Source organism: Lepidochelys olivacea (assembly GCF_965140295.1).
Source record: "Lepidochelys olivacea isolate rLepOli2 genome assembly, chromosome: 25".
NCBI lineage: Eukaryota > Metazoa > Chordata > Testudines > Cheloniidae > Lepidochelys > Lepidochelys olivacea.
Window position 1 is genome coordinate 4,709,347 of NC_140435.1, and position 25,820 is coordinate 4,735,166.

General features: G+C 42.8%; 1 protein-coding gene across 1 annotated transcript in view; it reads left to right on the forward strand.

The window, feature by feature from the left end:
- The window catches only part of ELAVL1 (ELAV like RNA binding protein 1), a 96,443-nt gene that overhangs the window by 44,358 nt on the left and 26,265 nt on the right, over positions 1–25,820 (forward strand). The window contains exons 2-3 of the mRNA XM_084614784.1: positions 8,954–9,137; positions 23,706–23,809. Of these exons, the coding sequence (XP_084470910.1) occupies positions 8,966–9,137; positions 23,706–23,809 (276 nt within the window). The 5' untranslated portion in view covers positions 8,954–8,965. The remainder of the gene's footprint in view (positions 1–8,953; positions 9,138–23,705; positions 23,810–25,820) is intronic.

Here is a 25,820-nt window from a genome sequence, read left to right on the forward strand (position 1 = left end):
GGAATGCATCTAGATAATTCCCAGTAGCTATTATTGCCAGCTTCAGGGGGAAAACTAAAATGTGTGGGCTTTTTTCTGTACTTCCTGATTTTCAGAAGTTTGAGTTTTTCTGAACTCAACATTCTGCAAGGGCATGAGACATCACCAGACAACTCTAACTCTGTTTTAACAAAGATTTTTGCCACTTACTATAAAGCGTTTTCCTGTCAAAAGGGTTTGACAAGACTTTTCCTTATTGGCTTTTGCTGCTGATGGATGAAAGTTCTCTTTGTGCTTTGGTGGTGGACACTTGAGCATTAATATCAAATGTGCTAATTTTTCCCATTTAATCATTTGAATCCTCCAATTTTGTTGTCCCTATAACTTACTAAATCAGCGTAGGTATACTGTACATGTTGTTCTGGTGCCTGAGCACCTTAGAGATTTGTTAATCATTGTAGCAATGAAGATATGTCTGCAGGTTGCATGTATTGTTCTGGCAGGGTCTGGTGCTCCTTTGAGTTGGTCTATCCTGGTCTATGGGGAGCTTACTTCCGATGATGAGCTTGGAGAGGTTTGAGGGTTGGTTGAAGGCGAGAAGATGGAGTTCAGGACAGATTGGTCGGGGGGGGATGAAGTCCCCATTAAGTATAGGTTATAGTTGTTTGTTACCCCATATAGGTTTCAGTGTGGGGTGGTAGGTGACAACTAGGGGTGTGCAGTTGGAGTGGGTTTTATTTCCATCTTAATGCAGGTTCTCTTGGGGTATTTGGGTGGCCTGTTCTATGATTCAGTCTACTCTCTGGTGGAGTGTCCTTTGTGTGGTGAAGGCAGTTTTAAGTGCCTTTTTAAGGTATGTATCCAGTGTGATGTTGCACTCCGTATGATTTTATGGAAATATGCTTATGAGTGTAAATATAATGTAACTGGAATACGCTTTATGCAAAAGTCTCTTGTAAGGTATCATTACAAAGCTTATCTATTGAGTGTGTTCATCCCATTTTTATGAATGTATCGTTCTTGTATCCGAAGCCAGAAATTTGAAGTATTACTCTGAAGTCCTATTGTAACTATGCAAAGTGTGGGCCATTAATGGTGGCCTGGCATCTTGATGGCTCCTATTAACTAGGACAGGTGGTTGTAAATGGCTCTGTTTACTTGTAAGCCTTCCTATATAACTGTGTGCCAGCCAGTGGGTAACGAAGTCTCACATGTGAACATGTCACATGATACTAGAATTCATCTTAAACCCAGTGCTTTTCCATTTAGAAGGAAGGGTGGGAATCCAGAGAGAGACAAAGGATTCCCGCCTTGTGCCAAAGATCTAAAAGGGGGTGGAACAGAACAAGAGAGATCCCCTAGTTACCACCTGAGCTGGAGCTAACAAGGACTGCACTGGGGGAAAGGATTGGGCCCAGACTAAGGAGGAGTCTAGTCTGTGAAAGAAGCTTATTGGAACATCTCTGAGGGTGAGATTTACCTGTATTCAGTTTCTTAAATGTATTAGACTTAGACTTTTGTGTGTTTTTGTTTTATTTTGCTTGGTAACTTACTTTGTTCTGTCTGTTATTATGTGAAGCCACTTAAATCCTATTTTTTATACTAAATCACTTTTGCTTATTAACAAGCTCAGAGTAAGTGATTAATATCTGGGGGAGCAAATAGCTGTGCATATCTATTAGTGTTATAGAGGATGGACAATTCATGAGTTTACCCTGTATAAGCTTTAAACAGAGTAAAATGGATTTACTTGGGGGTTTGGATCCCATTGGGAACTGGGTGTTGGAGATAGGTAACCTGCTGAGTGGCTTTTAGTTAAAGCCTGCAGCTTTGGTTGTGTGGTTCAGACCTGGGTCTGTGTTGCAGCAGGTTGGCATGTCTGTCTCAACAAAGCAGGGTTCTGGAGTCCCAAGCTTAATGGGCTTAGAGGTAATTCCAGCACGTCGGTGACAGCCTCAAGGGGGTCTCTGTGACCGAACCTGTCACGTCCAGGACTTCATCCTCTGAGCATATTCTGTGGTATCAGAGTGCCTTGCTGTACAGAACAGATTTCTTGGTGTGTTTGGGGTAGTTACTGGATCTATGAAGGTAGGCGTGGTGATCCACGAGTTTGTAATACATAGTTGTCTGTAGGATTCCATTATTGAAGGCGATTGTGGTGGTCAGGAAGTTGATAATCCTGTGGAAGTGTCCTAGAGAGAGACGGATGGATGGATGGTGGACGAAAATATTTATGTATCTCAGGTATATAATTGGTTTTGTAGTGCATTTGTCCAGAAATTGTTCTTCAAGGTTGGCCATGAAGAGGCTGGTATATTGTGGAGTCATCCTAGTATCGAGAACTGTTCCCATGGTTTGGACAAAATGTTTGATAACCATTTTACATTCAACAACAATGAGGATGAAATAGATGAGTTTGGCGATGTGTTTGGGGTGGATAGCTGCATGTTGTCTATTGGAAATATTTGAGGCAGGCAGGTATCCTGTCATTGTGGGGAATGTTGGTGTATAGAAAAGTGACATCCTTGGTGGCAAGGATGGTGTTCTGAGGGAAAGTTGTTAATGTTGTGGAGTTTGTGGAGGAAGTCACTTGTGTCCTGGAGGAAGCTGGTCCTTTTTGTGATGAGTGGTTTCAGGATGGTTTCTATGAGTCCTGATTTTCCTTCAGTAAGAGTGCTGTGGACAGGTATGATGGGTCTGCCTGGGTTCCCTTGTTTATGTATCTTGGGAAGCATGTACAAGGTCCCTGGGGTAGGCCCTTGGGAGGATGAGTTTATAGAGTTTGTCTTGGAGTTGTTCAGGAAGGATTTGAGGTCCTTAAATTCCTGGGTGAATTGCAGCATGGACTCTGCTTTGAGTTCTTTATAGCAGGGCTTTGGAGCTGTGCTCTGCTCCAGCTCCAGGCAAAAACCTGCAGCTCCATAGCTCCGGAGCTGCTCTGTGGGCTCTGCTCCAAAGCCCTGCTTTATAGTATGTGGGTTTTGGAGAGCTTGTTAATGTAGTCCCCATAGTTGAGGACTATGATGGCATTCCTTTTGTCAGATTGTTTGATCACTATGTGGTTAGATAATCTAATCACCAGATTAGACTTCAGGGACCATATAGCTGTCCTCTCAAAGGTGGCGAGATCCTGGTGTATGAGATGTTTTTTAAGGATTTCAGTCAATTTCTTTCATGATGTAATCAATGTAATGATCAAGGGTGTGGTTTTGTCTGCTCTGTGGTGTCAAGTCAATTCTTTTTTCTTATGAGTGTCAATGGGGATGTGGTAATATGAGTGGTGTCCTCACTGTGAAAGAATTTAATTGAATCCATAACTCTTCTAGGCACCAAAAATTACAGGCTGAATAGATTTCAGAGTAGCAACCGTGTTAGTCTGTATTCGCAAAAAGAAAAGGAGGACTTGTGGCACCTTAAACTAACAAATGTATTTGTGCATAAGCTCATGAAAGCTTATGGTCAAATACATTTGTTAGTCTCTAAGGTGCCACAAGTACTCCTTTTCTTTTTAGAGAAGTTAACAGGATTGTAAGTCTTCAAAATTTCCCAGACTTCAGGGGTTCTCAAACTCTTTGCCAGCACAGCCCCATTTTATTTAATTTTTCTCCCAGGATCCCAGACAGCATGAATGATACCATTTTTTCTACAAAATTGCATCATCTGCACAGCGTGACTTCGTACGTACGGTGTGTGTGTGTGATCCTCCATTGTTTGAATTCAAGGAGGTTTTTTCAAAAAGAAAAGGAGTACTTGTGGCACCTTAGAGACTAACCAATTTATTAGAGCATAAGCTTTCGTGAGCTACAGCTCACTTCATCAGATGCATATCGTGGAAACTGCAGCAGACTTTATATATACACAGAGAATATGAAACAATACCTCCTCCCACCCCACTGTCCTGCAGTGCGAATACAGACTAACACGGCTGTTACTCTGAAAGGAGGTTTTTTATTATTATTAAAGAACCGTGGCGATAGGTAGCTACATCTGGAATACAGATGTAGAGACTGTACCTAAGTGACAAGTTTCAAAGTAGCAGCCATGTTAGTCTCTATTCAGCCTAAAGAAAAGGAGTACTTGTGGCACCTTAGAGACTAACCAATTTATTTGAGCATAAGCTTTCGTGAGCTACAGCTTAGCTCACGAAAGCTTATGCTCAAATAAATTGGTTAGTCTCTAAGGTGCCACAAGTACTCCTTTTCTTAGAATCATAGAATATCAGGGTTGGAAGGGACCCCAGAAGGTCATCTAGTCCAACCCCCTGCTCAAAGCAGGACCAATTCCCAGTTAAATCATCCCAGCCAGGGCTTTGTCAAGCCTGACCTTAAAAACCTCTAAGGAAGGAGATTCTACCACCTCCCTAGGTAACGCATTCCAGTGTTTCACCACCCTCTTAGTGAAAGTTTTTCCTAATATCCAATCTAAACCTTCCCCACTGCAACTTGAGACCATTACTCCTCGTTCTGTCATCTGCTACCATTGAGAACAGTCTAGAGCCATCCTCTTTGGAACCCCCTTTCAGGTAGTTGAAAGCAGCTATCAAATCCCCCCTCATTCTTCTCTTCTGCAGGCTAAACAATCCCAGCTCCCTCAGCCTCTCCTCATAACTCATGTGTTCCAGTCCCCTAATCATTTTTGTTGCCCTTCGCTGGACTCTCTCCAATTTATCCACATCCTTCTTGAAGTGTGGGGCCCAAAACTGGACACAGTACTCCAGATGAGGCCTCACCAATGTCGAATAGAGGGGAACGATCACGTCCCTCGATCTGCTCGCTATGCCCCTACTTATACATCCCAAAATGCCATTGGCCTTCTTGGCAACAAGGGCACACTGCTGACTCATATCCAGCTTCTCGTCCACTGTCACCCCTAGGTCCTTTTCCGCAGAACTGCTGCCTAGCCATTCGGTCCCTAGTCTGTAGCTGTGCATTGGGTTCTTCCGTCCTAAGTGCAGGACCCTGCACTTATCCTTATTAAACCTCATCAGATTTCTTTTGGCCCAATCCTCCAATTTGTCTAGGTCCTTCTGTATCCTATCCCTCCCCTCCAGCGTATCTACCACTCCTCCCAGTTTAGTATCATCTGCAAATTTGCTGAGAGTGCAATCCACACCATCCTCCAGATCATTTATGAAGATATTGAACAAAACCGGCCCCAGGACCGACCCTTGGGGTACTCCACTTGATACCGGCTGCCAACTAGATATGGAGCCATTGATCACTACCTGTTGAGCCCGACAATCTAGCCAGCTTTCTACCCACCTTGTAGTGCATTCATCCAGCCCATACTTCCTTAACTTGCTGACAAGAATACTGTGGGAAATAAATAAATAAATAAATAATAAGGCTGAATAAAGACACTGGTTTTATGGCTGCTTACAAGAATCTGTAACCTGCTAACCACCTTTCCTAGCTGCCTTCTTCCCCCCTGCCCCACCCTTCCTTTCCCTCCTGTGACTGGAGGAGTGTTCACAGGCCACTTCACCTTGAGTGATCATAAGAATGGCCATACCGGGTCAGACCAAAGGTCCATCTAGCCCAGTATCCTGTCTTCCGACAGTGGCCAATGCCAGGTGCACCAGAGGGAATGAACAGAACAGGTAGTCATCAAGTGATCCAAGCTCTGTCACCCATTCCCAGCTTCGGGCAAACGGAGGCTATGGACACCATCCCTATCCATCCTGGCTAATAGCCATTGATGGACCTATCCTCCATGAGTTTACCTAGTTCTTTTTTGAATCCTATTATAGTCTTGGCCTTCATAGCATCCTCTGGCAAGGCTGTGCATTGTGTGAAAAAATACTTCCTTTTTGTATGTTTTAAACCTGCTGCTTTTGAATTTTGTTTGGTGACACCTAGTTCCTATGTTATGAGACAGAGTAAATAATACTTCCTTATTTACTTTCTCCACGCTGGTCATGATTTTATAGACCTCAATCATATCCCCCCCCTTAGTCATCTCTTCTCGAAGCTGAAAAGTCCCAGTCTGATTAATCTCTCCTCATATGGCAGCTGTTAATACCCCTAATCATTTTTGTTACATGTATTTCAATGGATCAAAATGCAGCTACTTATGCTAAACAATCTGTTGCATCTTGTATTTAGCTGTGACACTCTGTACGTTTTCCAGGCCTGAGGAAGAACTCTGTGTAAGCTCGAAAGCTTGTCTCTCTCACCAACAGAAGTTGGTCCAATAAAAGATACTACCTCACCCACGTTGTGTCGTATAGAAATTTTAAGACAAAATGTGATATCTCATTTATTTTATATGTGTATTTAAAAAAAATATTTTAACCATAGTACTTGAACTTTTTAAAAAGTGAGTGAAAATTTTCATTCATCCTGAGAATTGACCTTCAGTGCTGCGGTAATAGAGATTTGAATCCGAACTACAAGGGTAAATGAAACATAGGCTTGTTGTGGAACTCTTTCAGTGGATTCCAAGGCCAAGAGGCACCATTGGATCTAGTCTGGCCTGTATAACAGAGGCCATAGAACTTCCCAAAGTAATTCCTAGAAGAGAGATTGTAGATGAACATCTAATTTTGATGTGAAAATGATCACTGATAGGTCATGGTGGATTCTCTTTCATAAATTATTCCAATGTTTAATTGCTCTGGTAAAAATGTGCACTTTATTTGCAGTCTGAATTTGTCTAGCTTCAACTTCTAGGCATTCGATCGTGGTATACCTTTCTCTTCAGACTGAAGAATGCAAAGCCTATGGGTAGCCAAACTAGGAGAGTGTATGGAGTTTAGTATTTCTGAAGTTAAAAGAAATAAGATCACTGGCTAAAAGGTTAAAATGGCTTCAACACTTCCAGTGGCTGGCATGAGGGTGTTATACTGCGAAGGAAGGAAGGTATTAGAAAAATCTAGTGTGAAGCGCATGATATCACTTGCAGGGTGGGTGTTTGCCTACCTTATTTATACATCAATGTATTGAATCAAGGTACTCTGATTCCATGGTGACAACCGTAACACAAATTTTGAATGTTGAAGGTCTGTAGGTACAGTAGTTTCATAAGTTTATATGGAGCCTGGCAGGACTACAGGGGTGGAAAATTTTGCATCTGTTTGCTGTCCAAAGTGTAGGGTCCTGAAAATTGGTGGTGGTGGTACATATTTCCATCTAGAACTCCAGTTTAACATAGTACCGTACTCTGGGTTAAATTAATCTTGTATGCTGATGGGTTCCTTGTGTAATCAGGAACTTTTTTTTAATGTAACTTGTTACAAAATGTGTGTGTAGGATGCAATAAAAAAGAGTGCTAATATATAGTGACCAAAAGGGACTGGTTCTGCTTTATATAACTGGTGATGGGAGTGATTTGGTAAGTTGAAGTTGGAATTTAATTTCTACAGCGAAGATTTAATAACCGTATGAGTGTGCTCATGGACATAGATTTTCTTTTGAAAATATTGTAATTGGCCAGACGTAAAGTTATGCCAGTGCACCAATTCTTAGTTGTGTACAGTAGGGACCTCCATCACCTAAGAGTATTCTTTATGCCCCTTGTTTTTAAATAACCATCTGCTTAGGCATCACCCTGTTCAGTAGGAGCTGTTGCAGCCCTTTTGGCATAGGGGAAGGAGTGCTAGGCTGAGAGCTGGGATTCTGAGTTCTAGTCCCCATTCTTCCACTAATTCTGTGCACTTCACAGCCTGTGTATGTGGCCTTGTAACTCAGTAACACCTAGTTTAGAACGCAGGGAAGTATAATCTCCCCCCTCTGAGAGTTGCACAAGATCATTTCAAACAGCTGGGAAAATAATCTAGTCTCTAATTTCAGAAGGGTAGCTGTGTTAGTCTGTATCAGTAAAAACAACTAAGTGGGTTATGTCCCATGAACGCTTATACCCAAATAAATTTTAGTTTCTAAGGTGCCACAAGGACTCTTGTCTCTAATGTTGCAGACCAAGTCTCAGCCATCTAACTACTTTGTTTCTGAGAATGAATGTGCCAGGCCTGTGTGTGTGTCTGGGCTTTCTATAACCTCTAGGCCCCATTTCCCTCCTGAGCCAGGAATAGAACCTGGCAATCCTAATTCTCAATATTCCCAGATAGTTGTGTAAATCCCTGCTCTTTTGGTAGCTGGCCCACACAGTGGGTAACAGCCTGATATTGTGACCAGTTATTCATTTAGCTCAGGTAAGTACATCTCTGTCGTGGATTTAAAAGTTCTGGATTCAAGTCCTTCTGATGTGTTAAGTTGGGTGAGGAGGTCAGTATGACTTCACATGAAACTTTTGCATTTTTTCAGGTTTTTTTTAAACTTAAAAAAATATAATAAAAAAACCACTTCTGTTAAAAGCATGCTTGAGCTTCAAAGTCAAGCCCGAAACTAGGAAATGCCAGAATTAAGGTTCTTATGCAATCTTATGTAATTTGCCTCTTGTGTATGTATTATGAATTATTAGTCTTCATGTGATCACATGCTGTCATTTCTACAACACCCATGCTTCATTCTGTATAAAGGCTGGACAGTGTATAAGGCAGAGGTTTGTAAGAAAATAACTTGAAGTTAAGACACTTCACTGGAACCCAAGAGAACTAGCTTCTGTTTCAGTCTCTGCCACAGATTTCCTGTTACATTGGGTGAAGCTGTCACTCCTGCAATCTGTGTTCAGCCCCTTGCTCATATGCATTATAATAACTTTTTTAACGTAGTTTTGTGTATGTGATTTGGAAAAACATTGTAATGTACCTAAAATATATTTTCACTCCTGTTTCCCCCCCAATTTATTGAAGTGAACATCTGGGGTTCTTTTCAGTGGTTCAGGTTTGTTAGCTTGACAGAATGAAGTAGTCTGGAATTTTTTGAAAAATACTGGAGTTTTCCTTTAAGAACTAAAGATAATATATAGTTTTGAAATAGTTACTTGAAGCTTTCAATTGAATACAGGCAGAGAAAGTTCAATTTATTTTAAAATGAAGATTTAGACCTTATTTGTGACTTTTTTTTTCTCTTTGCAGATATTTTATAAAATGTCTAATGGTTATGAAGATCACATGGCTGAAGATTGCAGGGATGATATTGGTAGAACAAATTTAATCGTGAACTACCTCCCTCAAAACATGACGCAGGATGAGTTACGGAGTCTATTTAGCAGTATTGGCGAAGTTGAATCTGCTAAACTTATTCGGGACAAAGTTGCAGGTATAATCTAGTCTATACAAATTTTTGCTTTTTGGTAGACTGCTTGCTCAAACCCTTGACTAAATGCAATTCAAGTAGATATTTTGAATATCTGTGTATATTGTCTGCAGTTACCAGCAATGAACACAACTAGATTTAATGCAATGTTAAGATTAAGAAATAAAGTATTATAAAGTCCAAGACATTTCAGAAATGAAGGGGCTAAATTCATCTCTTGGATTAGGAGGTGCAACTCATTAACTTAATTCAGACCCTGGTGTGAACAGGTCCATTCAATCTGTAAATTCTTCTGAAATATTAACTTGGCCTTATTGAATAAATTGCGATGTAGACTGTGCAAACAATCGGAGTCTTCAAAACAGGAAAATGCTACATGTGCAACGTGCCTTATATATTGTTGCAGGAGAAAGGAATTTAAGGAATTTTCTTATTTGAGTGCTTTATTTTGTGACCTTAACATTGCTCTAATGCTAATTCCATTTTAACTTCCCAAGTTCTTTAAGGAAGCAGGCAGGATGGGGCTCAGGGAAAAATAACAAACACAGAGCTGCTTAGTCTTGTGGAATTTGATGGTTCTTTGAAATTCAGATAATGTCATCAGAGCCATAACTTTCTTGATACACCTATTCATCTTATTAGCTAACAAGGTTCACTAGCAGAGCCTTTATCAGCTTCTTGGTGTGGAAATAATGAGGTGGTTAGGGTATAAAGGTACTGTAATTTTTGACACGCTAAGCAGTTTCCTATTTTTACAAGTTCTGCTCATCCTTGTTCAGAATCTTTTGAGTTTTCAATCTCCTGCTTCAGCAGGTGAGGTTGTAAATTCCTATAACCAAGTAGCTGTGCAGCTAACTGCCTGTGGATGCATGTTTGCCTACACCCATGTCTAAGCATGCAGCTAACAGCCCTAATGGAATTTTTCTACAGCACTTGGTGAATCCTGCAGTTCAAAGATTCTTACTCTCTTCTTCAAAATTAGTAAAGCCCATATTGTTCATTAAGGCCTATTTACATACCAAGTCTGAAGCTTCAAAATTCAGTGGCTGAGTTATCCTCATGAATAGAAATTAATATTTTTATAGAATGTCAGTTTTGCTAGAGACGAAGCATGTAAAATTTTGTGCAAAAGGTGAATATTTTAGAAAGCATGCATGTGAGAACAGGGGACTACAGCAGAAATAAATATTGGTCTCTAAGGTGCCACAAGTACTCTCATTCTTTTTGCTGATACAGACTAACACAGCTACCACTCTGAAACCTACACCAGAAATAGTTTTGCAACTTTAGAGACTTTTTCCCTCCCTTCTTCCCTTTCCACTACCACTACATCCGATTCTGGAGGATCTGGTGTGGAGTTTCTGCTACTCTATTCCCCTAATCTGTCTTGTGTTTTTTGGATCATCCTTTGCTATGAATAGCTCCAATAGTTGACTGTGTTTCATTACTTTCCCAAGCAGCTACGGGGTGGGATCTGTGAGCAGCAGCTGCACAGACATTGGTGCTACATGCATATTTGAGACGACGTAAGGCATCCGTTAACGCTTGGAAGATGATCTTTGCTCCTTATGATGGTAGTTTTTATTTAATCCTGTTGATTAAAAGTTTTTAACTTCAGTAGAAGCTGCTTAACACCCTCCTTGGTTACTGCTGGAATGGTGCTGTTATGAGGTGGATACGTTATCTAGTTTTGTTCCTCATACAGAATAAACATTAACCAAATGCTTTTACCTTCTGTGCATCATTGACTATTTTACCATCTCAATCTAGTAAAGAAGATCTGTATAAGTGTTAGGATTTCTTTTGTTCCATGATTCATTAAAAATATTCTTCCGTACTGTCCTTTAACCCGTTAGCCATTGATACTCCATTGGTACCTTCAGCTTCCTTTGAGTCAACTGCAGTTCTTAACTTCTAGTTTATATTCATTGCAATCCATTTCCCCTTTTTCCATTTGCTGATTGCTGCATGCTGACTTATCTTTCATATGCTCTCAGCCAAGATGCCCCTCTAACTGAAGCATTATGCTCTGTCAGTATTGCATATAATTATTTTTAGCTTTGAGAAATTGGCCCTTTTACAATGCCAAGAGTCTATATTACTGGCTGGGACTGTATTCTGTTTTCACACAGCAAATAGATCGTGGTCACTTTTGCTAAGGCGTCTGCTAACTCTTTATTTTGCTGAGAATGCATCTTTGTCCCTTTTTAAATAAATAAAATTTTATAAATAACTAATCTGTTTAGTATCTCTTTTTTTGAACCATTTTTACTAACAAATGGTTGTCTTTAGTTACATTTTTCCATATAATTACAAGGATAACTGGCAATGATTTTTATGTACTGTTGAAGAAATTAGTTGTTTTAAGCAATTTTCTCTTTCAAAATGGCCATGCTTTCCCAGAGCTTAATGGCTTTTAAGCTACTTGTGCCCAAGTAGAGAAGGAACTGCTTTTCTAGAGGGGAACATCCAGAGTTACTTTCCAAAGTTTTAGTAACTAGTATCTAAAACCACTACTTCAGGGCATAAGCCAACCTCTAACTTCTGGGGTTTAGGAGGAAACTTCTTCCCTGGGAGCAGGTTGTCCCATATCTGTTAGGGTTTTTTTGTATCTTGTGGCCAAACCCAGCTGCTTCAGTTTTCGAGACAGGATACTGAACTAGATGGAGCACTCATCTTGAATTTCTGTATTCTGATGGAGTGGTTATGGTTCTGTGCTTGCTTCAAAGCAATCATCTGACTTTATGTGCGGAGTGTCTGGTCTGAGGGTTTTGTCCTGAGAGCCTTTGCATTGCTTTGATGTTTGATTAACTCCTCAAAGGAGGTTGAAGTTCCAAGTGCTATTTGATTGTCACATCACACTTGAAGCTCTTGGTGGCTGGCTTGGTTGGAAGGTTGGGCACCATGGATATTTCTCCTGGTTTCATGCAGAAAACTGTACCTGTAGCCTGTTTTGTGCTGCTCTTTATGGATATGTAACACCCTTGTCTTGGTATAATTCCTGTCGGTGGTTGCCCAAGGTTCATAGGCTGTCCCAGCCCCCCTTAACAACGTTTCAGCCTATCACCTGACTGGGGGCAAAGGGATAGAGCTGAAAAGGATTGACTCTTTAGAGTGTGATGGGCTGATTCCTCAAAAGCTATGTAAATATCCACTGAGGAGGAAGACAAAGGCAATGTCTGTCCAGGATGATCTTACTTTTGCTCACTTCCTGAAGAAGCAGCTCCAATTCACTTCCTAAAGCACAAGCCCATCCTTTCTCTTCCTGCAGTCCCCTGCTTTATTAGTTACACACCTTTGAATGAGGCAGGGGTGGGGTGAGGGCTTCAGATAACTGCCTCATTGGGGGCATGGCTAACCTTCAGACAAGGTCTCCCACCAACATAGCACTGTGCACACGAGCACTTGCGTCAGTGTAACTTATGTCACTCGGTGGTGGTTTATTCACACCCCTGTGTGACGTAAGGTATGCCAATATAAGCTGTAGTGTAGATATAGCCTTACTATGTATTTTAGGCATTGATTAAGGCCCAGATTCTGTGGGGCAAGAAAATAGCATGTGGTCATATCATTGGGGCAAAATTAAGGAATAAGGGGCAGCCTTTATGGCAAATTTTAAATGATTTCCCCCTTAAAATAACTCTTTATTTAGGAAGTAGTTTTGCAATTTTACAAATCTCTCTACCACAAGTATAATATTAACAATCACAAAAAATTAATTTTTGTTTAGAGAACTTATACAAAGATAGTCATCAGTGAACCTCCTTGTCATCAAAGGCTTTTTTTCTGCTTTAAACTGAAAAGACTGTTCTTCTTCGAGTGATGGACCCTATTGTATTTCAGTGAGGGCTTATGCATGTGCCCCATGTGTTTGGATCTGGAGATTTTTTTTCAGGTGGTAGTGTTTGTTGGTCTGCACATGCGCCTGTGGCTTGCCTCATGGTTTTGTCTGAGGTGATAAAGGGCAGACAGAACCGATCACGTCTCCAGTTCCTTCTGACTGCAACATGGTCTGGATCGGAACTATTAGTGTCCTCTTGCATGTGATGCACTTACTACTACAACAACAAAAAACACAATTGAACATAGTTTTAAAGAGTTTTACCATTTCTATTGGTTTTATAGTAGTTTTAGTAGTTTAGTTTGTTAGTAGAATCAGGGTTCCTTTTTGGGATGTTTTAGTCCCAGTGGAAACCCCTCCACCATACCCACCCCAGCCCCCCGTGTGTGGGTACTGGACTATGCAGAGAACCCAAGGCTTTAAAATCAGTGCCTCCTGCCCATGTTCCTTCTTGGTCAGCTACGAAAATCAACGCTGCATCTACTGCTTGGAAGAAGCCCACATTTCATCCAGGTGCAGTATCTGCCACTTCTTCCCAAGCCATACCCAGACTCTCCATCTCTGGAAGTACCTCATGGAAGTTGCCATGAGACCTCATTTTGACCCTGGCCAGGCAACCTCCCTGTACATCAACCTGAGGCTACCAGCGGTGTGCCTTCAACTATGAAGTCGTAGGCTGGCACCAGCAGTACCACCATTGTGAACCATGCGCCGTGGTCTAGTCAGGAGGTAAGGAAGCATGCACATAAGCACGGCAGTAAGTCTTCCTCTAAACCTAAGAAGGGAGAGATTCCTTCCATGAGTTAGTCATGGGGACAGAGTGCAACCTAAAGTGCACAAGCATGAAAAGCAGCTGCATGAATAGACTGATCCGCCTGTACCAAGTGTGGACACACGCACACAGTCAACATCAGCATCGCTCAGAACCAGAGAGCCATAACCTCCAAGAAAGACCACTGCTCTGGTTCCAGGGACTGAGAAAGTTCTCTTGGTGCCAGGGAGGTTGGGAAAAGTGCCAGAGCCCCAGGAAGTGTTTGTTCTGGGAGAATCAAGGTCCCCGCGCTTTCTGGAGCCCTCTACTTCAGACATGCCACATCTGAGGCACTCCTCGCCCACCACTCCAACAATGCACATGCTTCTGCTAGCTCCGATGGTACTGCCAATGGAACTGGTCTCCCAAGTTTTTGTCTTCAGAGGGCTTAGATGAGGGTTAGGGACCATCCATCCTTTCCCGCCACTACGAGTACCCACTGTGGCCTTCTATATTGTGACCATATTCTCCACTCCAGCTGCCACTGGTTTCCTTGTTCCATGGGGCCCTCCTCAGTACCCTCTGGATCCATCCTGCTGTCCCTATTGGGGATCATGGCCCTAATACCTTCCCTCAGAACCTGTCCATTCTGTCAGGGAGGCTTCACCTATTTCACCACCTGAGGTGCTTTTGAGTTGATGTTTGGAACCTGTAATGGAAGATGAGCTGCTCAGAAGGTACTGCTGGAACACGAGAAGTTCCCATCATCCTCTCCTGATGCAGTAGTGGTTTCAATGTCCTGCCCATCTTCTGATGACTACCAGGAATTCCAGGATCTCCTGCGTGGAGTGGCTGGAGAGCTTCACATTCCCCAGAAGGAGATCCAAGACACTCAGCATAAGCTGCTGGATATACTTCTCTTAGGTCGACTCTGCTTGGCCTCGATATCAAACAATGATGCCATCCTTGAGCCAGCTCACACAATTTGGCATACGCCAGCCCCATGTACACCTACCCCAAAGGGGGCAGAAAAGGATACTTGTACCAGTCAAGGAGTCTGAGTTCTGTTCTCACCTCCACCTCCCAATTCACTTGTGGTCCATGCAGCGACAGAACGGGCTAGGCAACAGCATCCATGCTCCACCCCATCCAGCAGGGAGGGCAAGCAACTGGACTTTTCAGGCTGCAAAGTCTTCTTTTCAGTCAGCCTTCAATATAGGATTTCAAATGATCAGGCATTACTTGCCAAATACAATTTCCTGAATTACAGAAAATTTAAGGACTTTGCCGAGAAACTTCCACAACAGGAACAGACCTGATTCCAGAAGATTAAAAAAATCTCATCCTCCAGGACCACCCTCAGTCTTCCTCCTCCCAGGTGCAACCCCTACAGAAGAGGTATTTCTGAGGAACTCTAGAGAGCTGTCAGCCACCTTGCCTGCTGCCATACAACCACACCACCCCATTTGAGTGTCGTCTAGCACTCTTTTACAAGCTTGAGTGCAATAACATACAAGTGGGTGCTAAATGTCATCCAATATGGCTATACGATTGAGTTCTTTATGCTACCTCATCCACAGCCCCCTTCCCCATCCCTCCTCAAGGACTACTCATGACAGCAACTTCGCCCTGGAGGTGGCCTCCTGACTACAAAGAGGGACGATAGTGGGTTCCTCTGGACTTTTCTATTCAACTTACTTCCTGATACCTCAATAGAAGGATGGGTGGAGCCCAATCCTGTATCTCTATAGTCTCAATTGATTCATCTGCAAAACCCAAGTTTCATATGGTCACCTTAGCAGCCATCATCCCATCATTAGAAGAAGGCATTTGCTTATGGCTCTCCATGTGCAGGATGCTTATTTTCACATGAACATCCATCTGTCCCACCGAAGGTTCCTGATGTTTACGGTAGTCCTTCAGCACTTTCAATACAGGGTCCTGCCATTTGGACTCACCACTGCTCCCAGGTTTCAGAGTAGCAGCCGTGTTAGTCTGTATCCGCAAAAAGAACAGGATGACTTGTGGCACCTTAGAGACTAACCAATTTATTTGAGCATAAGCTTTCATGAGCTACAGCTCACTTCATCGGATGCATTCAGTGGAAAAGCTTTCGCCATCAGGGAGGCCTATCTCTGGGGAATACAAGGACCCCATAACGCCTATCTCAATGACTGGCTCTTAGCAGCGTGGTCTAGAGATGAAGTCCTGATTTCTACCTCCATATTACTCAGACTCCTTTCAACCCATACGGTCATCATCAATGTTGAAAAATCAACTTTGGACCCCACATGGTCCCTAGAATTCATAGGGGCCTCCATCAGCTTAGTCATAGCACAAGCATAGCTACCAAGGAACGTAGTCCAGTCTTTTGTAGCCCGAGTAGTCTTTCTTAGGAACTCGTAGCCCGAGTAGTCAGTGGTCCTTCTCTCTTGCCTATCTCTCTTTGGCCATATGGCCTTGGGCACATACATCACTGCCTTGGCTCACCTCCACCTTTGCTGCCTTCTAGATGTGGCTCCAGAGAGTTTACTCACCCATGGATCTGATACTGATGGTTTCTACTGAAGTACACTCTTCCCTCCAGTGGTGGACAGGCCCCGATGGGTCACAGAATCATAGAATATCAGGGTTGGGAGGGACCTCAGAAGGTCATCTAGTCCAATCCGCAACTAAATCATCCCAGCCAGGGCTTTGTCAAGCTCGACCTTAAAAACCTCAAAGGAAGGAGATTCTACCACCTCCCTAGGTAACGCATTCCAGTGCTTCACCACCCTCCTCGTGAAAAAGGTTTACCTAATATCCAACAGGTCTGTGTGAGGGTCCCCTTTCTCCCATCCTCCCCGGACAATACAGTCATTACCAACACATCCCGCATAGGGTGGGAGATTGCATAACGCAGGGAACATTGACCCCTCAAGAATTCAGGATGCAAGTCAACATTCTAGAACTCTGAGCTGTTAGGAAGGCATGCCAAGCATTTCTCCTATCCATTTGTTCCCATCACGGTCTTATCATGCTGGACAACACTGCCACTGTTTACTACATCAACAAACAAGGGGGCATGAAGTTAACGGCTCTGTTTCTGGTGAAGTGGTCAGTCTGTGATATTGGTGCATCGTCCACAAGATCCTTTTATCTGCAGCCTATCTTCGAGGGACTCAGAAAGTGATTGCAGATTCGCTCAGCTGACCATTCGTGATCGATCACAAGTGGGAACTCCACGATACCATAGTAAGCGACATCTTCAACAAATGGGAGACTGCAACGTGGGATCTCTTTGCCTCCCCCGAGGCACATACTGCACTGAGAGAGGTATTGGTTTCCACTTGCAATGCACTCATTCTCTGCTGGTCAGACTAGATCAACTACATCTTCCCCACCACCATTCCTGCTATGGGTACTCCACAAGATCGGGCAGGAGAGAGCAGTGGTAATCCTGATTGCCCTACTGTGAGCCAGACAGTTCTGCAGAGAAGGTTGGGAAACCATGTCAGCTTGCCCTCCACTTCCCATCCCCACTTTCCCTGAGCTGCTAACGCAACATAATAGGAAGATCAGACATCCTGATCAGCAGACACTTCACCTCACAGTGTGGTATTTAGATGGGCATCTTCTCTAGAATGAGAGTGTTCATCAGAAGTGCAAGACAACCTCTTGAGCAGCAGGAAGGAGTCCACTAGGCGTTTCTTCCAGGCCAAGTGGAGCCGCTTCACTAGTGAAGTGAAGAGTATATAGCTTCTAGTTGCTGGCTTTCAGCTAGATCATAATGGTCCCTTCTGACCTTAATATCTATGGTTCTGGTTCTACCAGGGTGTGTTGGCAAGCGTGGGCAGCATTTATTTTTGCCTGTGTCCTACATGAAGCTGTAGTGGTTGAAATCAATGAGTAAGCATTGGGCAGACTCTCTTCTGCGCAAATTTTGTTTTTTTTTTTCTCTGTTGCTTATGCTTGGTCAAATAGAACAAATTTTACATTTTCTTCCTTTGCACCTATTGTAAGTCCTATTTTTATAACCTGTTTGTTTATAATTAATTATAACCCCCAAATATTGCCTTTAGTGTCATATTTCTTATGGTTCACTTGAGGCAAGAAGAGCAGATAACAGGGAGGAGGAGCTGTGAGTCCTGCCCCTTAGTACTCCTGCTGGTTAGATGCTTGCCAGCAGAACTTGTAACCACTAGGGGTATGTCTACGCTGTAATGAAAAACCCACAGCACTAAGTCTCTGAGCCTGTGTCAGATGACTTGTGCTTGTGGAGCTAAAAAATGCAGCCTAGATGTCTGGGCCCTGAGACCCTCCCCCATCACAGGGTCTCGGAGCTCGGACTCCAGCCCAAACCCAGACGTCTGCAATTTTATAGCCCCATAGCCTGAGTCATCTGACCTGGGCCAGTCGCGGCCATGTCCCCAGTCTCTTATTGCAGTGTGGATGTACCCTGTGAGGCCCGTGGTGAAGAGCGAATGGTAGCTACAAATCCATCACTGTTGAGCCCTCTCTGGTTAGGGACTCATGACTAATGTAGCACACACATTAACATTTGCAAAAAGAAAAGGAGTATTTGTGGCACCTTAGAGACTAACAAATTTATTTGAGCATAAGCATCCGAAGAAGTGAGCTGTAGCTCACGAAAGCTTATGCTCAAATAAATTTGTTAGTCTCTAGGGTGCCACAAGTACTCCTTTTCTTTTTGTGAATACAGATTAACACGGCTGCTACTCTGAAACCTGACATTAACGTTTGTTAATTTAAAGGAAGCATCACTACCAGACATCTGTATCACCTGTTCCCAAACTAGCCCGTGAACTATTGGGCAAATGCTCTGGCAAGAATTGATTAGTCACAAATCCTACTGTCTCTTTACTTCTAGGCTGCTCATTGAAGAGAGAAGCCAGGAGACATTTAAAAGCAAATGGAGAGGAGGAGGGCAGAGAAGGATCTGACCTAGATGCCTCTATTAGGGACCTCTGCTACATAAGAGGAAAAACTAACACGAGCCCCATTCCCCTGTTGGAGCCACCTGTGGGACTGGAGTTTCTACCAACAGCAGGAGAGAAATATAAAAGGGAGAAGGAACGTAGTAACTCAAGCAGTGCATCCAAGGAAGAGCAGGGGGTGAAGAGGGGGAGGAGAGAAACAGGTACCTAGACAGCATACCTACGGTAGAAGGGAATGAAGTTGTATGTAGCAAAAGGAAAGACACTTTATGAAAGAGTTTGTTATGAATACAACAACAAAAAAGATATTCTGTGTGGTGTTTGTGAGTGTAATACTTTATCTAAAATTGTAACTTTTATGCATGCTCTGCTTGGCTAATGATTCAGCTGAAGAAAGGGTATATTTGCTTTTGCTTTTTATTTAATTTTAATGTATTTGGATTTAATTATACACACAAGATGGTCTATTCAGAGTCTTGCTATCCTTTCCATCAACTACAAATAGACTATGAAAACCATTACAAAATCAATACAGTAGTGTATTCTCTATTCTAGTCATTCTCCCCTCCCCCATATCATACATACTATCACCAACCTGCAGACCTATTATAAATTAAATAAATTGTCCCCCATCCCTCTCCTTGTCCCTAAATAAACACTTTCCCTAATCACTTCAGCTCTCCCCAAATGCCTGCTCAAAGTATACTTTCCAGCATGCCCTAAAGGTCAGTTAAGTTAGGCTGTTTGGAACTAGGAGATGGTTTGACATTGTAATTCGCTCCCCTCAGAGCGGGTGGTCTGTGAACAGCTCCCTTTTCTGTACCTAGGGAGCTCTAGTTCATATGCCTCTGCTGATCACAACTACTGCAGGATTGCACAAGGAAAGAAGTGTGTTTTATGTTGGATGATCCCAACCCATTTATGGCATTAAAACTCAAAATCAGCAACTGGGAGCCAAGGGATAGGTCCTGGAGCACTGTCATCATGTACTTGCAGCAAGATACTCCATTTAACAAACGAGTTGCAACATTCTGCACTAGCTTTAGCTTGTGAATGATTTAAGATGTAACCTATGTATATAGCACATTGCAGAAGTCCAATCTAAAGGTGACAAAGGCATGGACTATAGTGGCAAAGTCTTCATCTGAGAGGGAAGGATGCAACCCCATTGCCAGTGGTAGGAAAAGGGTGTCTTGGTCACTGCTTTTGTTTGAGCATCTAGCAGCAGTTGGAAATTTAACCACACCCTTAATTTTTTAATTTTACTACCAGTTATGTCCAGACACCTTCAGAGGATCTGACATAAGCCACCCCTTCCAATTGCCTCCCTTAACTCACTATAATCATTCCATTTTTATCTGTAATAGGTCTCATCCAGCTCACTCTCATCCATAGCCAATCTTGTCCAGAGCTAGGGAAGATGCTGAACTTCACACTCTGAGCTGTAGGAAATGGCAAAAAATCTATCATCAATATATTGAAATATTTAGGGCCATATTACTTTGCCACTCATTTAGCATGTTCATTGATTGACATCATAGAACTTTGCGGTACTTCACATGAAAGAGCCCTCAGGATCTTGCCACAAAAAGTAACACAGCCATTAAAGAGCAGCCCTGTTGACTTGCCATAACACTTCACGATCTGTGGTACTGAAGGCAGAGCTGATAACAAGGATTACGGATTTTTATCCTTTGCCCAGAGAAAATTGCTAACCAACACCAGAAGTGCAATCTCTGTACCTAGGTTGGAACCCTGATCAGCAAGGTGCAGGGAGCTCCAGATACTGAGAAATTAGTTTTACTGTAACCTTTTCCATAATCTCTGCTAAAGGTAAGAGATTAGGTACTAGTTGATAGTCTGCTTTGAGGTGGGTTTCTGGACAGAAGCTGAAAACATGCTTCCTATAGAGCATTAAACACTCTGCTCTTCAAAGGAGGTGTTAGCATGCTCCAGTTGTGAAGGATCCAGTTGTGTGCCTTTCCTATCTCTCTGGTGGTCTGTACCAGTCAAGAAGGACTGAGACCCAAATAACAGGTTGTGGCATGAAGTTCTACCAGTGCATGATACAGACCAAAACTCAACCAGAGAGAGAACCTGGTATTTATCTCTTCCCAGACCCTATCTCAGATATGGAGACTTCAGTCTGCCTCTGACTTTTATCTGTAAAGTAACCAGAGGTTACCTCCAAATTAGAGAAAGTCTCATCAGCAATCAGATGAAGTCAGTCTGCATTAACCAGTCTATCTGCAATCAGACCGAATCCATTGATCAGGACTTTGCACATGCTATAGTGGAAGTCAAGAGATTTTTTTGCCATCTGTATAGCCACACCATATACATTTAAAAACATCTGTCCTCTTGTCTGCTTTCTGTCACAGGTCCACTGTAAATCTTTGTATCCTCCCGTGCTGTAGTTGTATATTACATTTAGCCCCATATCATACATAGTTACTCCGAGCACTCCTCATAATCACTGAATCATTATAGCCCTCGAGATTCCTTCTGTTCTTTGATATTGCTGTTAGTTCATCTCATGCATCCTTGTGTGGATGTACTGGTACTTTTGAGAGGATTGATGATTTAGAGTCCACTGCTATTATCCATAGATTGTCCAGAGCAGGTACTAGGAAGATGGCATTCTTTTGGTGTATTCAACTTTGAAATAATACTAGAGGGTTTAATTTTCCTATAATACATGGGTCCTGGAGGGGATCTCACCTTGGGACAGTACAGAGCTCCCTCTTTGCCTGGTGATGGCTACTTTGGAACCAGCCCACATACCAAAAATGACTGATTCAGAAGAAGGTCCTCTGGGGCAACTTTCTTAGCCATGTCTTCTCCCCAGTGACCTCAAACCAAACTGTTTCCACCAAAGCAGAGCTTCTAGACTGTCAGATAAAATAATACAATCTCTTCCTAGTTGTCCTTAATCACAGCCCACAGCTCTGACTGTGAAGCAGGGAGAGGGAATTTTTGTTGAGGGAGAGTCACTGTATTTAGGTCAAATTATTTGAGAAAATTTAAAATTTGTTTGTAGCGAGGAGACGACTCACCAGTGTGGTGCTTCCTGCTGGTCGTCTTGGGGATTAGCTCTTGTCCAGCCCAGAGCGCCCTCTGCAGGCCGGTGTCTTGCCTGCCTCAGGCCCCAGGTCCCTCCTGGACTCCGGTGCCCCTTTACCTCAGGGTTTTGCCCCAGCAGTACCCCCACTCTCTCTGGGTCTCCCATCCCAGGGGAATCCCCAACCCTCTAAACCCGCCTTGCCTCGGTGGCTACTGCCAGTCGTCATCTAGCTCCCGCTCACTGGGGCAGACAGCAGTCTGTAATGGCCACGCATCATTGGCAAGGGGTTAGGACCAGCTGCCTCTGCCTATTCCTAGGCTGCACCTCTGAGGCCCCAGTACCTCTTCGTAGGCCTTCAACAAGGCCTGCAGCCTGGGGTTTTACCAGGCTGGAGCTCCCTAGCTCCTCTTGCCCTGCCCCAATACTGCTCTGCTTCAGGTACCTTCCTCTCAGGCAGCTAGCCCATCCTACTCCAGGGCTAGAGTGAGACTCCTCCAGCTTCTTACCCACAGCCCTCTTATCAGGACCAGCTGGGCGCTAATTGAGCAGGCCACAGCTGTGGCTGCTTCCCCAATCAGGTTAGCTTGGCTGCTTTTAACCCCTGTTCTCCAGGAGTGGGGCAGATGCCCCACTACAGTGTTATATATCTGGTGGCAGTCCCTAACCACAAGGATGTTGCACCCTAAAGTAGGCTTGGTACTTGGTACTTCAGCTGGGAGCTGGCATTTGGGGAAATTGGAGAAAGAATGTTTGTCTGAGAATTCATTTCTTCAGAAAGAAAAGGAGGACTTGTGGCACCTTAGAGACTAGCAGATTTATTTGAGCATAAACTTTCGTGAGCTACAGCTCACTTCATCGGATGCATTCAGTGGCAAGTACTCCTTTTCTTTTTTCGAATACAGACTAACACAGCTGCTACTCTGAAACATTTCTTCAGAGTAACTGTCTGAGATGATTTAAAGATTGAATTTTTATTCTCAAACACTTAAGAGGGAGTGAAGAATAATTTAAGAAAAGGATGGACATGAACGTCCAGTAATATACCTGCAGAGAAGTACGGCTGTTTTTGTTTTAAGAGACAGGGCATGAACCAACTTGGACCTAAGGTTTTCTCCACCCTTACATACAGAGAATGACAAATTTAACGAAATAATAAGAGTGGTGTGAAAGATAGCCCTCTTTCTCTACTCTTGCCTCCAGGAATGGAGGATTGAGTTGCTGCAGCAGCAGGGAAACGGATAATCTTGTGACTTTTCTGGTGCACGGTCATTTGCCAAACGTTCTCACTTGCTACTTTTTTTTTTTTTTAAACTTTGTATATTTATAAACTTAGTTTAGCACTTGGTTCATTTGTTTTTGCATGAAGTTTAACTGTTCTCTCTCAGATTTTGAAGCACCCTGTTGAAGGGTAGAGGGGAGACAATAAGAAGTGAAATCAGAAAATGTTGCATGTCAGGATCTGTTCCAGGGGACAAAATAGTTGCTGATTGTGATTGCAGATGAAACAGGGTACTGAGTCATTGTTTCAGACTTGAATGTATTGTTGAGGCTCTACATTTGCCATCTGAGATGCACTAGCCTCAAGGACACACGTCTGAAGTGACAAATGGGTGAGCATTACATCAGACACCCCACATGATAGGTTTCAGAGTAACAGCCGTGTTAGTCTGTCTTTGCAAAAAGAAAAGGAGTACTTGTGGCACCTTAGAGACTAACCAATTTATTTGAGCATGAGCTTTCGTGAAAGCTCATGCTCAAATAAATTGGTTAGTCTCTAAGGTGCCACAAGTACTCCTTTTCTTTTTCCCACATGATATGTGACAGGCCTGAGTAACTTAACCTGGAGTTGTTGGAAAAGCTCTTAAGTTTTTGTATGATTTAGGTGAAGTTTTGTCATCTGTAGACCAAATACTTGTATTTCACCAGTGACACCTTTTTATTCATCAGGATTAATGTAAAAAAATGTTCTTTCATGCAGGACACAGCTTAGGCTATGGCTTTGTGAACTATGTGAGTGCTAAAGATGCTGAAAGAGCAATAAACACACTGAATGGCCTGAGACTTCAGTCAAAAACAATCAAGGTAACAAGCATGGATTTTAAAGCTTAATATTGTAAAAGTGTAACTTATACATAAAGAACAGTTAACTGGAACTCTGTCTTCTAAAACTTTAATGCATTCTCCTAGTAAGTTGTCTCCCCAATTCCTTTTCGACTTCTATATGCCTTGCAAGATTAAAAGCTCAAGAATGGATGTTGGTTTAGCATCTTGCATAACTTAAAGCAGTGCTTCTTTTGATGTAAGAAAATGTTTGAAAAGCTTAGCTGGTGAGATAAATTATTTTGAAAACTTCTAATTAGCATTTTGTTGTTTCATTACTGTCTTAAAACTGCTTTGAGGGCTTTTGGACTGATTTTCATAAATGCTGGACACCCAGCAGCTGCCCCTGAATTAAGTGTGGATTGCCAAGTATTCAGCACTTTTTTCTCTGAGTTCCCAAAGTATCTGTCTCTTTGATACCACTCTAAAGCACAATAGCCACCCCAAGTAGGCAGCTCAAGTCATGCCCATTTGTTTTGCAAATCTATTTGTCAATTATATTGGTAACTTACATTGGAAGAAGTTCTTATAAGTCTGAGATGTTTTAGATTCCATGCTCAGATAAATATTTGTTTTGTCATTTGCTTTTCTTGAGTGAATGCTGTGCATCAGAGAGCATCAGAAACTGGGAACAGGGTGTTTATAGGGGAACCGTGCAGTGGAATGAGCTGTCAAACACCTCAGCTTTTGTAATAGCTTTATTTTCAAAGATATTCTCTCTCTCTCTTTCTCTCTCTCTCTCTCCATTTTTAGAGCACCCATCACTATAGTATCTAGGTGCCAATTTACATACCCCTGGTGTACATAATTACTGGCAGGTCATGGGTTCTATCTCAATGCCATATGGTGACGACTGTGGTGTCTGTGCACAGTAGGTAAGATTATTCCAGATTGTTGCCTGGCTTTTGGATTGAACTCATGTGAATCTCAGGTACTCAATGAGCTCTGCCTTAAAACAAAGGAAAGACATGCACAATGTATATATACCATTGTCCTGAAAAGGATAGACTCTCAGATCAGCTGAAATATTTGCCTGTAACTTTCTTTTTCTGTACTAGAAGGTTTGAAGAAGGATAAAAGGTGTATTTTTGCTGGTTAACTGTCCCTAACTCAGGTGCTAAAGCCTGTATTGATGTCATGAGTTCTTCAATTGGTATGTTCTGTGCTTGAATATAGGTTTCAGAGTAACAGCCGTATTAGTCTGTATTTGCAAAAAGAAAAGGAATACTTGTGGCACCTTCGAGACTAACCAATTTATTTGAGCATAAGCTTTCGTGAGCTACAGCTCACTTCATCCGATAAGTGAGCTGTAGCTCACGAAAGCTTATGCTCAAATAAATTGGTTAGTCTCGAAGGTGCCACAAGTATTCCTTTTCTTTTTGCTTGAATATAGTTACTGGTTCTTAGTAGGCACTGAAATTATTACAAAATAAGATATGATACACGAAGCAAAGCTCACATTGGGGCTGCTCAGTGTATTATATGTCAGTTGGCAGGATCAATGCTGGGCCTGTAGTTGGCTCATCAGAGTAATGATGCCACTTAGGGGCACGTCTACACTGGCAAAGTTACAGTGCCGGCAGTTACAGCGCCGCTCAGAGAGTGCTCACACTGTCAGCTGCCTGCGCAGTAGCATGTTCACACTTGCGTCAGTATTTGGAGCGGTGCACTCTGGGCAGCTATCCCACAGAGCACCTCTTTCTTTTCTGCTACTAAGACTTGTGGGAAGGTAGAGGGGGTTGTGGGGCATCCTGGGTCCCGTACCAGTGACCCGTGATGCATTGCTTCGCATCCCAGCGCTTCCGTCCGCATTCAACACTGTCTTTCAACGGTTTGTGTACTGCACGCCCTGCCTATTTGGGCTGCAGGAATGGATCCCGCACTGCTGACCAGTATGCTGCTTGCTCTGACCAGCACATCATGAGTGGCAGTGGAGTTATTCCTTAAACTACAAAGGCAAGAGGAGTGCGACATTGATTTCACCACGCATAAT